Genomic DNA, 14,491 nt, shown 5'->3' on the forward strand with positions numbered 1-14,491 from the left:
AGGAAAATAGATGTTTGAAGAAGGCTTTTTCCTTAATCTAGCGTGTTAATTTCCCAGTCGGTTCATCGGTAACCCCCCTCCCTTCCAAGCTGTGAAACTACCCTCACCTATGTTGTGTTCTGATGATGTCATTTTGGGGTGAGAAAAGAGAAGAAAAGCTACAGTTTCAACAGGGAGACTAAAACGACCTCCAAACCTGGTTTCATCAAGTAACCTAAGTAGGTCACTAGGGAATTGGGATTATGCCAGAGACGATACAGGACACCCCAGCCAATCTGTCCATTTGTCTTCAGCCTTTAAAGCGCAGCTCAAGAACTCCTCCAGGAAGCCTTCCCTGGTCAAGCCCTGCCCTCACGGAGTCGGCCTCCTCACCTAGTCCCAGTACAGTCGGCACTTGCCTGTTCTTTGTGCTACCGTCTGCACACCAGGACCTTCTGCCTGCTCTGCTCTCAGCCCGCAGAGCACTTGCCCAGATCCTAGCATGGCCCCGCCTGGTTCCATCTTTTGTCCACAGGTCACCTCCAGAGAAGCTTTCCAGCCACTCTGTCTAGGACATCCCTACCCCAACCGTGCCATTTCCTACTTACTGACTGGCCTCCCCGCCTAGAACAGAAGTTCCATGAGACCTGGGCTCTTGTCCAGCTCATTCCTGGCTCCACTCCTCATGCCTAGGATACTCGACACATGGCAGGTACCCTGTAAACATTTGTGGAGTGGAGGAATAAATGCCCATTACCTTATCTCCAGTGAAGGTTCTCAAAGGGAAGTGCAGCCTCTCTAGAGACAGCTCTGTGTTGCACGTAGCCCGCCCTATGCATAGACACAGAAAGAGTGGAGATGATTTAAAGACGTCGGCACAGCAGCTCTGAACCGATAAGGTAGAGGTATGCTGCAGTGACCCGTCTTCCGGGTATGGGATAAGCCACTGAAATTAGTCTTTGGGATCCCCTCTGATTAAAGTGGCTGACGTTGAAACAGAAAGCTTGAATCACCCAGGTGGAATGGCCCCATTAATTCTCTTAATTGGGCTATCGTTTCAATTTCATCTGAAATGTCAGGCTTAGCAGTTCATTTTTATCCAAGAGTCCATCTAGACCAGTAAGCAACAGGACACCAGTGGTGGGGGAGCTGTAATCCAGATAATGCTAATACATTATTCATACCAGTTTGATTAATGGTCTTCTTTGAAATCTTATCTCCATCATCACAGACAGATATGTATTGATAACCTCTAAGCTTTCAGTGATGTGCTCAGTTGGGTAAGACTCTGCCTTTACCTTTGAGGCAGAATGCCATGTTGAGAATTTACAAGCCAGCCAGTGAGTTTGGAGAATTGTCTGCTCAGGCCCCCAAATATACCATATCTGGTTGGGAAATTGTAGAATAGCTGAGACATTTCAGAGAAAGTGAAGTGACTTTCCCAAGGTCGCCTGGCTTGCTCATGGCCCAGCCAAGATGGTTGTTCATGTGGATTTTTTTTTTTCCCCTGCCTTGGAATTGCAAGCTCCTTCATTCAGTTCTGAGGCACCTACTGTGCACACTACATTAGGCTTTTCTTTACTTCAAAACTCATGATTCAGCTATTGCCTTAATATAATCTTGATGAGCAACCAAGGTAAAACTCAGATTTATACACAGCTAGGATAGTAGCAGTTCTTAGAGTGTTGTTTTCCAAGAGCTTCTGAAAACCTTTTATGGTTCACTCTTTGCCTAAGAGCATCTAGGCTCTTCCTCCAATGTTGAACCATCCCTTGGAAATTGAGTGACTAGAGCTAAGTTGAGCCATATGCCTTCTAAGTGAAACTTCTCCAGTGTTTGGTTAGTGTTCCTCAGAAGATATAGGTAACACAAGAAGACATTCTAGGCCAAGCCACCCTTTCTAATATCAATGTCAAGAACATACCTGGAGGAAACCTTTTCTTTCCTTTCCCACCACTTAGAAATGTAATACCAGTATGTCTATCCTGTACCACTCATCATTTTTAAAACCAGACCACTTCTAAGATAGAGAGTTATTTCCAGAGGACTACTCCCTAAACTAGAATTACACTCCCATTCTTGAATCTGTTTTAAAAGTCAAGTCCTAAAGTTTGCTTCACAGCCAACTGGAATTGTGGGTAGAAAAGAAAGCTTTAACATACTCAGGGCAAGTGTTTCAGATAAGAGTGGGCTCCTCCTGTGCTCTGCCCTCTCATGGTGTGTGTGTGTGTGTGTGTGTGTGTGAACACACATGCACGTGCGTGTGATGCCAGAGCCAGCTTCTCATCCATGTCAAGGATGGAATTCAGCTTTTGCAGTTTTTAAGTCAAATCTGACCAAAGTGAAAATGTGACTGTAGCCATGACAGTCTGTCCTGGGAGGATTTGCAATGGGATATAAAGGCTAAATGTAGTGTTGGCTAAGTCTTTGTGCCGGAGGTAGGGAGCTCTGCACTCTCAGAGTATTGCTAACTGGGAGTAGATCTGGTAATGAAAACCTCTCGTCTCCCATGCACAAATGTGGGAATGTTGACCATCATGTATTGTGTGTCATTTCCAACAGTGTGTGTTGGAAATCTATTATTGATTTGCTAATCACATATGAGGTTAATGGCAGCATATAAAATGTGTTCAAGGACAGCATAGGGATTATCCATGATTCAGGTATCAGAAATTCAGGTGAAACTATTTTAAAGCAACACTTTAGGATGTATTCCTTTCCAGCCTGACATCTTGTTCTAAGAAAGTTTCTCCCTGGTTATAAAAGATTTGTTGAAAGGAACTGGCAGAGTCAGAAGAGTAAAGTACAGGGGGAAAAAAGCCTCCCACCAATAGCAGCATGAACCGATGTCCACATTTATAGCTTCCTAGTTCTCCAACTATCTGTCAGTCAAAATCCTGACCAAAAAATAGAGCAGAAATGCTGTTCAAGCTAGGTTGTTTTTTTTTTTTTTAAATCATTTACCCAACACTTGAGACAGCAGACTGTCTACATTTTGGAAACCAAGCCAAATGAATGTAATCCTTTTTTATGTAGCAGACCTTCAGCTATCCCGTTCCTTACGAGCCTTCCTTTTTCTGTCTTGAATAATCCTAGTACATTATGCTGTTCTTTTCCAAGACAACGATTTCCAGACTTTTCACTTTCCTAGGTTTTCAGATGGAGCCTTAACTTCTAGGATGTGTGTTGGAGAGCTGTGCTTCTCAGACAGTCTATACTGAAAAACCAGGAGGACCAACCAGCTTCAGTGTGTCACTGATATGTGGTTCTACCATGTGGCACGCTATATAGCTCATCCTGTACAAACTTTTCCACTTGAGTCAGGAGTACCTGAACCAACACACACTTCGGTCAGGAAGCCAAGCTTGCTCATCTTGTTTTTGGGTATTATGACAATATCCAAATGCTCTAGTAGTTTCTAAACCCTTCCCTCTGTTTCTGCACTTATTCCTTAAAACCACACTTGGAAGCTCACTCTGGGTACTAGAATAAAGCCCAGTGGAACTTTGAAATCTTTTATGCTTAGAAACTCATCTTGGTGGCCCGTTGCTCAGAAAAAAGCTGTAACTCATATCACCATTTGTACTTCTGTTAAAAGGACTATCACAGCATTTATTGTCTTTCTCATTTTTCTTCCTCCAACCTTTCCTGTTCTATCCCTCTCTCTGCTTTGGTTGCCCGTGGACTCGCTCCCGAACCATCTCGCGTCCGCCATGATAGCACAGGGCTCGGTGGCAGCATTTGGCTATAGTTGTGCAGCTGGACCCAAACAAACCATCATGAAATTCCACTGACTCACACTAACTGTAAGAAGGGCCAAAATGGAGAAAGTCTTTCCTTCTACCCAGACCCAAAGGAAGTGTACCCTGAGACAGAGATGTGGGCTTGTGTTTGAAACATAAGAGGAGGATGTGTGACTGATAATATTATGTGAGGTATGCAAATGGGTTACTCCAAACTATTTGGAAAGAATCGGCCCTTGTGAAGGCCCTTGTGACCTTCAAACTCCTGCTTCCTCCCTTACTGTGCTGCTCAGTCCAGTTCTCAAAACAGGAGGAAAGAAATTTCCATCCAACTGAAGTTACAGAAATTAATGGGATTTCATTTAGTGAAAATTTGCCATATTGCTAAAGCTATAATTAGGAAGTCAGTGAATTAATTAACATATCAATGTTAAGAAAACAAAGTTACCTTATTGGGGAAGGGGCACGTGAGATATAACCCCTCTGCTACACACAAGTGCTGGGACTTGAGGCAGGTAAACATACCTGCAGTAATTATTTTACTACAGTTTCCTATTAACTCTGGGCCAAGCACTGTGCTGAAGCTGTCCACGAGCCTTACCTCACTGAGTCTTCCCCCAGCCTGAGGCAGCAGAATGACCTTGCCTAGTGGGGAGACGGGCTTAGATACAGCCACAAGCCCATGATGGAGGTGCCAGAAAATGTAGCTTTGGGATCTGAACATGGGTCTGCCTGTCTTCATAGCCCCAACCCTTCACCGCCACATCACTCTCCATACATCTGCCAGAAAGACTGCCGAAAGGAGTCTGTCACATCAGTGCAGTCCTCGCTTAAAGCTTTTTCATGGGTTCCCACAATGGCGAAGTAAGATCTGAGCTCCTCATGCTGGCCTGTGGGGGTCCTCCTGACCTGGTCTGGCTTCATGCCTGTCCGTGCTCAGCCCACCTCTCTCCTCTTGGCACACAGGGCTTTGGCATTTGGCCCAGGACATTTGCACCTGCTGTTCCTCCACCTTGAAAGTGTCCACGGTGTTGGGACCTTTCACAGGGGAGGGTTCAGGAAGTATCTGCTTTGAGCTTCCCCACAAGGACAAGTGCATCCTTACCACACACCAAGAATACTGTGGAGAGAGGAAGTGGTCCCCGGAGATCATGGTTTCGGAGACCCATTCTCTCAGCACCTCCCCCTCCCAGTTGGTGAGCAGGCAACGTAAAAACCAGACCGAGAGACCTGCTGGAGACACTCTCAGGCAGCCCTTCAGACAGGCCTCAGCTTAGCGCTGCAGAATCTCGCAGGGGCAATTGGCGGTATGGCAGAGAGGACAGCTTGGCTGGGTGATACTTTCAGAAAACCCAGAACTTCCTCCCAAGACTCCAGCAATTTTCAGAGTTCTGATTTCATTCTGCCGCACAGACTAATTGGCAAATACAGTGGCGTTCCCTGTGCTCATGTGTCTCGCATTTGGGCTCACTTTGCTTTTATCTTATTTAATTTGCAGTAATAGCGGCTGAAACTAATTTCTCGACTGTAAATATCACAGCTGTTGTGGAAAGCATTAATTGCACACTATCACGTTACCCTCCTTTCTTGGATCAATTTATGTGTAATCTGTTTGCAAGTTCTATTACTGTGAATATTAAGGGAACGCAACGTGAAATAATCTAACCGAACACATTGGAAACATTTGTACTGAAATGGCTGGATGGTTTGGGGTATGGAAATAGTCTCGTTTGTGGCAGACGTTGAAAGAAGGCTTTTTAAAAGCCCAACCCCAGAAGTCTTGACACTGAGTGAAATATAGGTAATTTTTCTTTTGGGGGATCAATAAAATAACTATTTTCAAAATGACTTTATATTGACTGAAAGGTCAGATATGCCGTGGGCATTGATCCTGTGTCCATAATCACTTTTTGTTTAGTAAGTTAACCACTCTATACAGTCAAATACAAAGAAACCCAGTTCATCATTGAAACAAAATATTTTTAAAGCATTTGACCCCTCCCAGCTCTCCCTGCCTGCTGGAAGCTCACTGCAGTCACCTTTTCTTTGTCTAGGAAGTGGATCTCTACAGAATGAACAGCCAGGACAAGCTGGGCCTCACCGTGTGCTACCGGACAGATGATGAAGATGACCTTGGGATTTACATAAGTGAGGTACGAAGGCTAAGTGTTTATAAGTATCATCCCAAGACCAGAGGAAGTGTTTGGGTTTGCTTTATTGGTTTTTTTCCTGTTACATGTTAACCAGCCTTCATGCTGGCTCATTGACAAGTCTTTGGAAAGACCCAAATGTCTTTCTCCCCTTCATCACACAGTCCATGAAGTTACATCTTTACATGGGGGTGAAGTTCAAATGTCAGTCAGCACATAAGGCGAAATTACACTTGAGAAGCCTGCAAATCGGCCAGAAAATGGAGCCGTTTACACGGTTTTGTGTGTTCAACCCCGAGGGGACAGCAAATTCACATTTCCCTTCTCGTGTCCATTGAATGGGATGGTGGATGGAATCATTTATGCTTTTTAAACTATATCTTTTTCCTTTTCGTTGACTGTGTATATCGCTGCATTCATGTAAGTTAAATGTGTCTGCAAAGGACAGAGATGGAAGCTATTGTGATCTTCTTAGAGAGGACAATGCAGTGTGATTACAACATAGATACTTAACCCAAGCCTCCCACCCACACGAGCACAGACATTCAGTTTTGTTAGGACATGAAACCTCTCTCTGTGGGATGAGCCAAGGGATGTGTTCACTAGGCTTAATAGTTATTCCTTTGGGTGTACTTTATTCACCAAGCTTAAGATGGTCCACCATTCCTGAATTTGGGGGGTATTTTCCTATACTTCATCCCACTTGTTTCAATTATATTTCATTTTTAAAGTTACTTTCCAAAATGGAACCATTTAGGAAAACAATCAAGGTATGGTCGCTCATCAGCATAGGCGTGGGGTCTGGTTTACCTTGTTCTGCATCACACTTTGGTTTTCATTTCTGTGCCTGCGATGAATGTGAGCTGTGCCTCTCCAGCCCTTAGGTCAGCAGGGTCTGTGCACACCGCCCTGTTACAGGGAGGCCATGCAGGGATCCAAGTGCCTGCCCAGGAAAGGGCTTGGAAACAGATCAATCCATGTCTGCCTCTCCTTGCATGACACCAAGTCTTGTTTATTTCTGTGCAAAACAAAAACAGGGATAAGCAGGACTGCGTGTCAGACAGCCTTTGAGAAGTCTGCTGTTTATTCTCATATGTGTCTTCAGTATCCACTCCATGCTGACCTGTCCCTGTGTGTTTCAGATCGACCCTAACAGCATTGCGGCCAAGGATGGGCGCATCCGAGAAGGAGACCGCATTATCCAGGTAGGTCAGCCTTCTACCAGAGGCCTCGTCCCATGCCTGTCCCTGACGAGCACATTTTATGGTTGATGATAATGGCTTTAGGGTTGAAAATGCAGAAGACGTTAAAGAACAAGGATCACCAAATCAGACCTACAGGGAGGCCAGAAGTTAAATTAATGAGCGAAGCAAAGACCCTGCAAAGTGACACGCACCAGGGAGTGGTGAGGCCTAAGACAATTGGACGGAGCTGCCCCAGCACCTTACAGAAGACACACCTCATTGCCTTCCATTCTCTCTGCAAGGCCCAGCGCAGCACCGCCAGGGCCCAAGTCAAGCCAATAGTCTGCAACTTGTGAACCAGAATAATTCATTTTTTATTTCTCTGAAGGAGTTATTTTGGACCATGAATGTCAAGTTTGGTCTTGTCCTTAAAATAGGAACATCTTGGGGCACCTGGGTGGCTCAGTGGGTTAAAGCCTCTGCCTTCGGCTCAGGTCATGATCCCAGAGTCCTGGGATTGAGTCCCGCATCAGGCTCCCTGCTCTGGAGCCTGTTTCCTTCTCTCTCTCTCTCTCTGCCGATTTGTGATCTCTCTCTCTGTCAAATAAATAAACAAAATCTTAAAAAAAAAAAATAGGAACATCTTTGGCAAATTTAGTAAAATTGATGGAGAAGCCTTTTAAATTTCATGACTTGACATTTAGAAGGGCCTCTAAGGATAGTTTCTTTACCTGAAGCCCTGTTGCTCTTTGGAATCCAAATGAGACTGCTTGTTTCAGCTACAGTCTTCTTTAATCTCCCAGAAATGGAGATCGTTTGGTCCACTGTGTCCCACAAGGCTTAGCTTCTACCTCCCCTCATTCCTGTCTTCCCATCTGTGTTCCACTGTGTTTGTATCTGCCATGACTTACTGCACTGTGAGTCATTTATCTTCCCTTTTTCCACTGCTTCGTCTGCATTTCCCCAGATTTCAACCCCAGCCTCAGCTGCTTAACAACCATTTGCTGGTGAAGTAACCCATACCTTCATTCCTAAATGCTCTGACCCATCAGCAGTCCTACCACTTGGGGATGCTGTGCTTTTCCTTTAGCTTTTACTACGGGGCACGGAAGTCCTGGGTTCCAGACATGGCCCTGCCTACCTCCACTGGTCACTGGGTTCATTCACCCCACCCAGTAGGGTCACCCCCTCTGTTGCCTCTTGGTTTACTGGCCTGAGTTGGATGGAAGGGTCTGCTCCCTGCTCTTGAGACCATTCCTCTATGCCCTGGAGCAATTTGTGAGAGTCCCTCCCACTAGACTTTTTGTCCCACCTAACGAAGTTCAAGTGACAAACTGGGCACACAGACCACCACATACAATGCCATTTCTTTGTTTGCCCTCAACTTCCATAATGGTCACATGAGACCTGCTGCTGCTTTTTCTCACCTATTATCTGAAAATGCCTATAATAATGCTTTAGTATATTCCCTTTATGTTCTTGCCTGAGTATTATGTCTGATTAAATTGCTCAGATGTTCCCTCTTCACAACATGGTGATTTTTCTCAGTCTGCCTTCTGGAGTCTCAGCCACTTGTGTTCACATAGTTTCCACATTAGTTGCCTTGTACACCTGTCACGGCTGACTGATAGACCTGTCTGAGCAAGGCCTTTCCTTCGGAAAAAGCATTCTTTGCAAGCTCCATGGAAGTTCTCTGCTCCAGCTGTGACGGCATGACACACAGAGGCCTGGAACAGTATAGAATGATTTTGTTACGATCTCATTATACTATTGTCCATCGCTCCATTGCCTCCTCACCCTTTTTTTTTTTTTTTTTTAAGATTAATGGAATAGAGGTACAGAACCGTGAAGAGGCTGTGGCTCTCCTAACCAGTGAAGAAAACAAGAACTTTTCCTTGCTGATTGCAAGGCCTGAACTCCAGGTGGGTCCACTTCCTGCATGAGAAGCTGGGTCTGTGTTGCTACAACCAAAAACCCAAGTCCTCAGCACTGTAGACTACTGCCCAAGTATTGGGTCTGAATTTGAAGGCACTTTGTACACCCTGAAAAATTCGTCTCACTTGATATGATCTAAAATCTATTTTATGTTTTAACCATTTAAGGAGGGCACTGACATCCAGCCTGAAATCACACTCTAGGCCCAGCAGGCTCATTAGCATAGGAATGGTCATGAAGAAGAAAACAAGGGACAGCCAAGGTCATAACCATCTAGATGTTGGCATTCCCAAAGCCTGACGGGTGTTCCAGCCAGGGTCAGTGCGGACCTCATCTCCAGCTGCAGAGTGGAGGTCGGGTACAGTACAGTGGTTGTGGCTAATAATAGTGCATTGCTGCTAAATCTTTGATGAGAGAGTAAATCTCAGGTGCTCTCATCACACACACACGCACACAAATTTTCCTCTGTGAGGAAATTCTATGTTAATGAGCTTGACTCTAGGAATTACCTACGTTGATGTATATTCAATCATCACCACGTACCTCTTAAACATAAAATACAACTTTTATTTTAAAAAATGAAAGCACCATTGCTCAGAAAACCTTTTCTCAATGTCTGGCTTTGGGGGGCCATATAGCCTCTGGTGCCATCGCTAGACTCTGCTATAGTAGCACAGAAGTGGCTGCAGGGGCGCCTGGGTGGCTCAGTGGGTTAAAGCCTCTGCCTTCGGCTCAGGTCATGATCTCAGGGTCCTGGGATCGAGTCCCACATCGGGCTCTCTGCTCAGCAGGGAGCCTGTTCCTCCCCTCTCTCTCTGCCTGCCTCTCTGCCTACTTGTGATCTCTGTCTGTCAAATAAATAAATAAATCTAAAAAAAAAAAAAAAGATTAAAAAGAAAAGAAGACGTGGCTGCAGACAGTCCACAGGCAGCAGGCCACATCTGACCCCTGAGTAGTCTGCTCTAGGAAGACTTGGGCGTGATCAAAGTGAGGGGTCTTGCCCCAGACAGGTAGTTAACAGAACCACGTTCTGTGCCGAAAGGAACTCTTCCAGCACTGCAAATAGTTTGTCTTCAGGGCCTGCTAAACCTATGTGTGGGCCAGTCAACAGGGGCGGGGGCAGGGCTAGCTGTCCGGGACCCCTCCTGGATGGCCTTCTTCCCTGAAAGTAGCCCCCGTGGAGCGTCCTCTGGAGAAAAGACAGCCATGGACAGCAGAGACTTTCCTAGGGCGGAAGGGCTCTTGACCGTGAAAGAGGCCAAACAACGGGCACACTGCATTTTCAGGCCTCCCAGAGAGAGCCTAAGAAGTCTTTTCCTCCAAGTTAATGTCCTTTCTTTTAAAAAAGTAAATAAAATGAAAGCAAAAGGAATCCTGTCTGAGGCCCGTGTGGGCTGCTCTCTCTCTGCAGCTGGACGAGGGCTGGATGGATGATGACCGCAACGACTTCCTGGACCAGCTGCACATGGACATGCTGGAGGAGCAGCACCATCAAGCCATGCAGTTCACCGCTGGTGTGCTGCAGCAGGTGACTCCCCTCCCCTCCCCTCCCCTGCACTCCCTACCTGCCCCTCCTCCATGCCTTCCCCTCTGCACACCAGCACAGCCGAAGCCATATCCTCCCCCACCCAGGGAATGGGGCTGGGCTCTGAAAGTGCAGTAGTCATGCTGAGGTCCAGCTGACGAGCTATCTGCTTGGAAAACACCTGGGCCAGCTTTAACACACATTAGGAAGCATGAAGTCATGTTTTCAAAACTAGAACAATTCCGTCAGTGTAGCCTGAGCTTCTTAGAGCTCTGTAGCCCCCTTCTGTGCCACCTCCATGGTCAGGGTCCTAAAAACGCACTGCTGAGTGGTAAGGCCCTCTGTGCCTCCTGCTCCCCATGCATTGGGTGCCGGCGTGGCTAGGATCATTCACTGAGCTAAGGTGACTAATACCCTCGTCTTACAGGTGGGAGAACTGAGGAGGAGGAACAGGGCAGGTGTTTAGCCCGGGTGGGTCTGCCTGATGGCCAGGTATGGAGAGCATCTGCAGCCTCTCAACCTTAGAGATGCAGAGCCTGCCCCGACCGGCAGCCCTTGTCCTGCAGGGCACATGGCCGCTGCGGTCCGCACCTCCCTCACCGTGGCCATTTGTTCTTGTTCCAGAAGAAGCACGAAGAAGACGGGGGGACCACAGATACAGCCACCATCCTATCCAACCAGCACGAGAAGGACAGCGGCGTGGGACGCACCGACGAGAGCACGCGCAACGACGAGAGCTCGGAGCAGGAGAACAACGGTGACGACGCCACCGCCTCGTCCACCCCGCTGGCCGGGCAGAGGAAGCTCACATGCAGCCAGGACACCCTGGGCAGCGGCGACCTGCCCTTCAGCAACGAGTCCTTCCTGTCGGCCGACTGCACTGAAGCCGACTACCTGGGCATCCCCGTGGACGAGTGCGAGCGCTTCCGGGAGCTCCTGGAGCTCAAGTGCCAGGCCAAGAGCAGCAGCCCCTACAGCCTGTACTACGCCAGCAGCCCCCTGGACGCCAGCAAGAGCGATCCCGAGAGCGTGGACAAGGAGCTGGAGCTGTTGAACGAGGAGCTGCGCAGCATCGAGCTGGAGTGCCTGAGCATCGTGCGGGCGCACAAAATGCAGCAGCTCCGCGAGCAGTACCGCGAGTCGTGGATGCTGCACCACAGCGGCTTCCGCAACTACAACACCAGCGTGGACGTGCGCCGCCACGAGCTGTCGGACATCACCGAGCTCCCCGAGAAATCCGACAAGGACAGCTCGAGCGCCTACAACACGGGCGAGAGCTGCCGCAGCACACCGCTCACCTTGGAAATGTCCCCCGACAACTCGCTGAGGAGAGTGGCGGAGGGCGGCAGCTGCGCGGGTGGCGAGGGGGCCGCGGGGAGCGCGGAGGCCTACGGGCCGTGCCCCAGGAACCTGCTCTCCATCACCGAAGATCCGGAGGCGGGCGGCGCCAGCTACAGCCCGCCGCCGCCCCGAGAGCTGGAGCCCAGCCCGGCCCCAGAGAGCAGGGAGCGGAGGCCCAGCGACGACGGCGGCGGCAGCCCCAGCCCCAGCCCCAAGCTGGGCGGCTCCTACCTGCCGCCCTTCCCGCACTCGCCCTACAAACACGCACACATCCCGGCGCACGCGCAGCACTACCAGAGCTACATGCAGCTGATCCAGCAGAAGTCGGCGGTGGAGTACGCGCAGAGCCAGATGAGCCTGGTGAGCATGTGCAAGGACCTGCACTCGGCCGGCGCAGCTGAGGCCCGCATGGAGTGGAAGGTCAAGGTCCGCAGCGACGGCACGCGCTACATCACCAAGCGGCCGGTGCGCGACCGCCTGCTGCGGGAGCGCGCGCTCAAGATCCGCGAGGAGCGCAGCGGCATGACCACCGACGACGACGCGGTGAGCGAGCTGAAGCTGGGTCGGTACTGGAGCAAAGAGGAGCGCAAGCAGCACGTGGTGAAGGCCAAGGAGCAGCGGCGCCGGCGCGAGTTCATGATGCAGAGCCGGCTCGACTGCCTGAAGGAGCAGCAGGCGGCCGACGACAGGAAGGAGATGAACATCCTCGAACTGAGCCACAAAAAGATGATGAAGAAGAGGAACAAAAAGATATTTGACAATTGGATGACAATCCAAGAACTCTTAACCCACGGCACAAAGTCCCCCGATGGCACGAGAGTATACAATTCCTTCTTGTCCGTGACGACTGTATAATTGTCCCTCCTGCGTGGTGTACATACGAGAGAACGCTACCGTTGGGGTAGAAATTCCTGCCTCGTTCAATGCGGCAAGTTTTTGTATATAAGATAAATACGGTCATCCTGTTTATAGTCACGACTGGCCAACGCTGCAACTCACTCTGGGTGTCGATAGCTCTATTTTAAGCGGAGAAAAACCACCCTTAACTGTCTTGGAAGGCAATGGTAACAAGCTGAGCTTTTTTCAAATAGCAATTGTACTTTTTTACTTGCTACCTTTTGCATAAAGTGTTTAAATTTCAAAAAGATCTTTTATTAAGCATACTTTCACAGAATAATTTGTTTAAACTATATTCATATAAAAAAGTTAAACACGCTTTTTTTTTCCCTGCCGAAAACACAAATACAACTGCCAGTGTGTATTTTTAACAGAACCCTATTTTATAATGTTACTTTGTTAAATGTATTTCATATGAGTGACCATTAATATATAATTTAGGTCAAGGCTTCAACTCAAAACTCCCAAACTGTGTGGTTTAGGATTTAATACACATAACCAAACCAGCAGTGTTTAGAGTTGGGATACACATTTAAACAAACATTTTTTTTTTTCCTGGTGAAAGTTCCCAAGAGCGTAAAGGTTTTATCAGAAAGCAAAATATCATGCAGCTTTATGGAAGTTTAAAGCATGTTTGCAAATATTGCAGCCCGATGGAAGAATTTGCATGTACAGGAAAGTTGTGGATGGAGGTGGTTTGTGGAATTTTAAGTGCTCATTGTAGTAAACCTTTGCTTTGTAGATTTGAAGGGACAGAGTTTTACAAGCAAGCTCATGAAATCATGATTAGTTACAAACACTAAGTAAAATGAAGTTAAAATAAATTATTATTTTCTATTTGATATGTTTTGAAGTGATTCCTCATTTTTTGCAGTGGTGCTTATAAAATAAAAGCCTTTCACAGTGTTTTTTTTTTTTCTCCCATTAATCGATTACCTTGGGAATATTTGACTCTTTCAAATCATCCAGTACCTTCATTCTGCCCAAAACCCAAAGACAGACCTAAAACAAATGTCTGTCAGTTAAGAAGAAGGAATCAAACTCACCACTGAATCCTGCATTCTGACTGCTGTGTTGCAGAAAGCCTCAAGCCTGGCCTGGTTACCCTGTAAGCAAGAATGAGAAGGAGCAAGTTTATCAATCACGGTCACATTTACAATGAAATTTCTCTGGTTTATTGCAGCCATTACTGCCTGCCGATAAAACAACTCTGGGTGGCTAGACCCAACTTCCCATTTCTGCAAACTATCTCATATTTTCACAGAATAACTTAGGTCACCAAAGGTAGCAGGTTTTTAAAACTGGTATCTTCCAGAATCCCAACCACCTCCAGGATCTTAAATAATGAATTTGCTACAAATGGTTCCCTGGTTATAGTGTTGACACCAATTGCAACTCTAAGACTTACTGAAAACACAAAATAAAGATAGGATTAAGAAGGGAGTCCATTTCATTTGACATGTTGCCGGATATCTAGTTTACACACTGATCTGACTAAAAATTTGATTGAAGTGACCAGCTGGTTAGACATCTAACAGATAACTCCCCTCTATGCTCCTCAAACCAAAATTCCTCCTTGGGGGCTAAAATCTTAACAACAATTTAGTGAAGGTAAGACACTAAAGTGTATAAGATGTCTGTTCATTCCCTCTTCCAGACCAGGAACTACAAAGACAGTTAAATCTACATTATTCTCATCAGCCCTCCAAAGACAAGTTTTCTCAAAAGGTGGACTAA

General features: G+C 47.1%; 1 protein-coding gene across 3 annotated transcripts in view; it reads left to right on the forward strand.

Annotated features, from left to right (window-relative positions):
* Window positions 1-13,660, forward strand: part of PDZRN3 (PDZ domain containing ring finger 3) — a 241,238-nt gene extending 227,578 nt beyond the window's left edge. For all 3 annotated transcript variants that reach the window (XM_080828836.1, XM_080828838.1, XM_080828837.1), the window contains 5 exons: window positions 5,777-5,875; window positions 7,015-7,077; window positions 8,877-8,978; window positions 10,403-10,519; window positions 11,141-13,660. In XM_080828836.1, coding sequence (XP_080684962.1) covers window positions 5,777-5,875; window positions 7,015-7,077; window positions 8,877-8,978; window positions 10,403-10,519; window positions 11,141-12,712 — 1,953 coding nt within the window. In that variant the 3' untranslated portion in view covers window positions 12,713-13,660. The remainder of the gene's footprint in view (window positions 1-5,776; window positions 5,876-7,014; window positions 7,078-8,876; window positions 8,979-10,402; window positions 10,520-11,140) is intronic.
* Window positions 13,661-14,491: the final 831 nt, after the last annotated feature.

This window comes from Martes martes (genome assembly GCF_963455335.1).
Source record: "Martes martes genome assembly, chromosome: 1".
Classification (NCBI taxonomy): Eukaryota; Metazoa; Chordata; class Mammalia; order Carnivora; family Mustelidae; genus Martes; species Martes martes.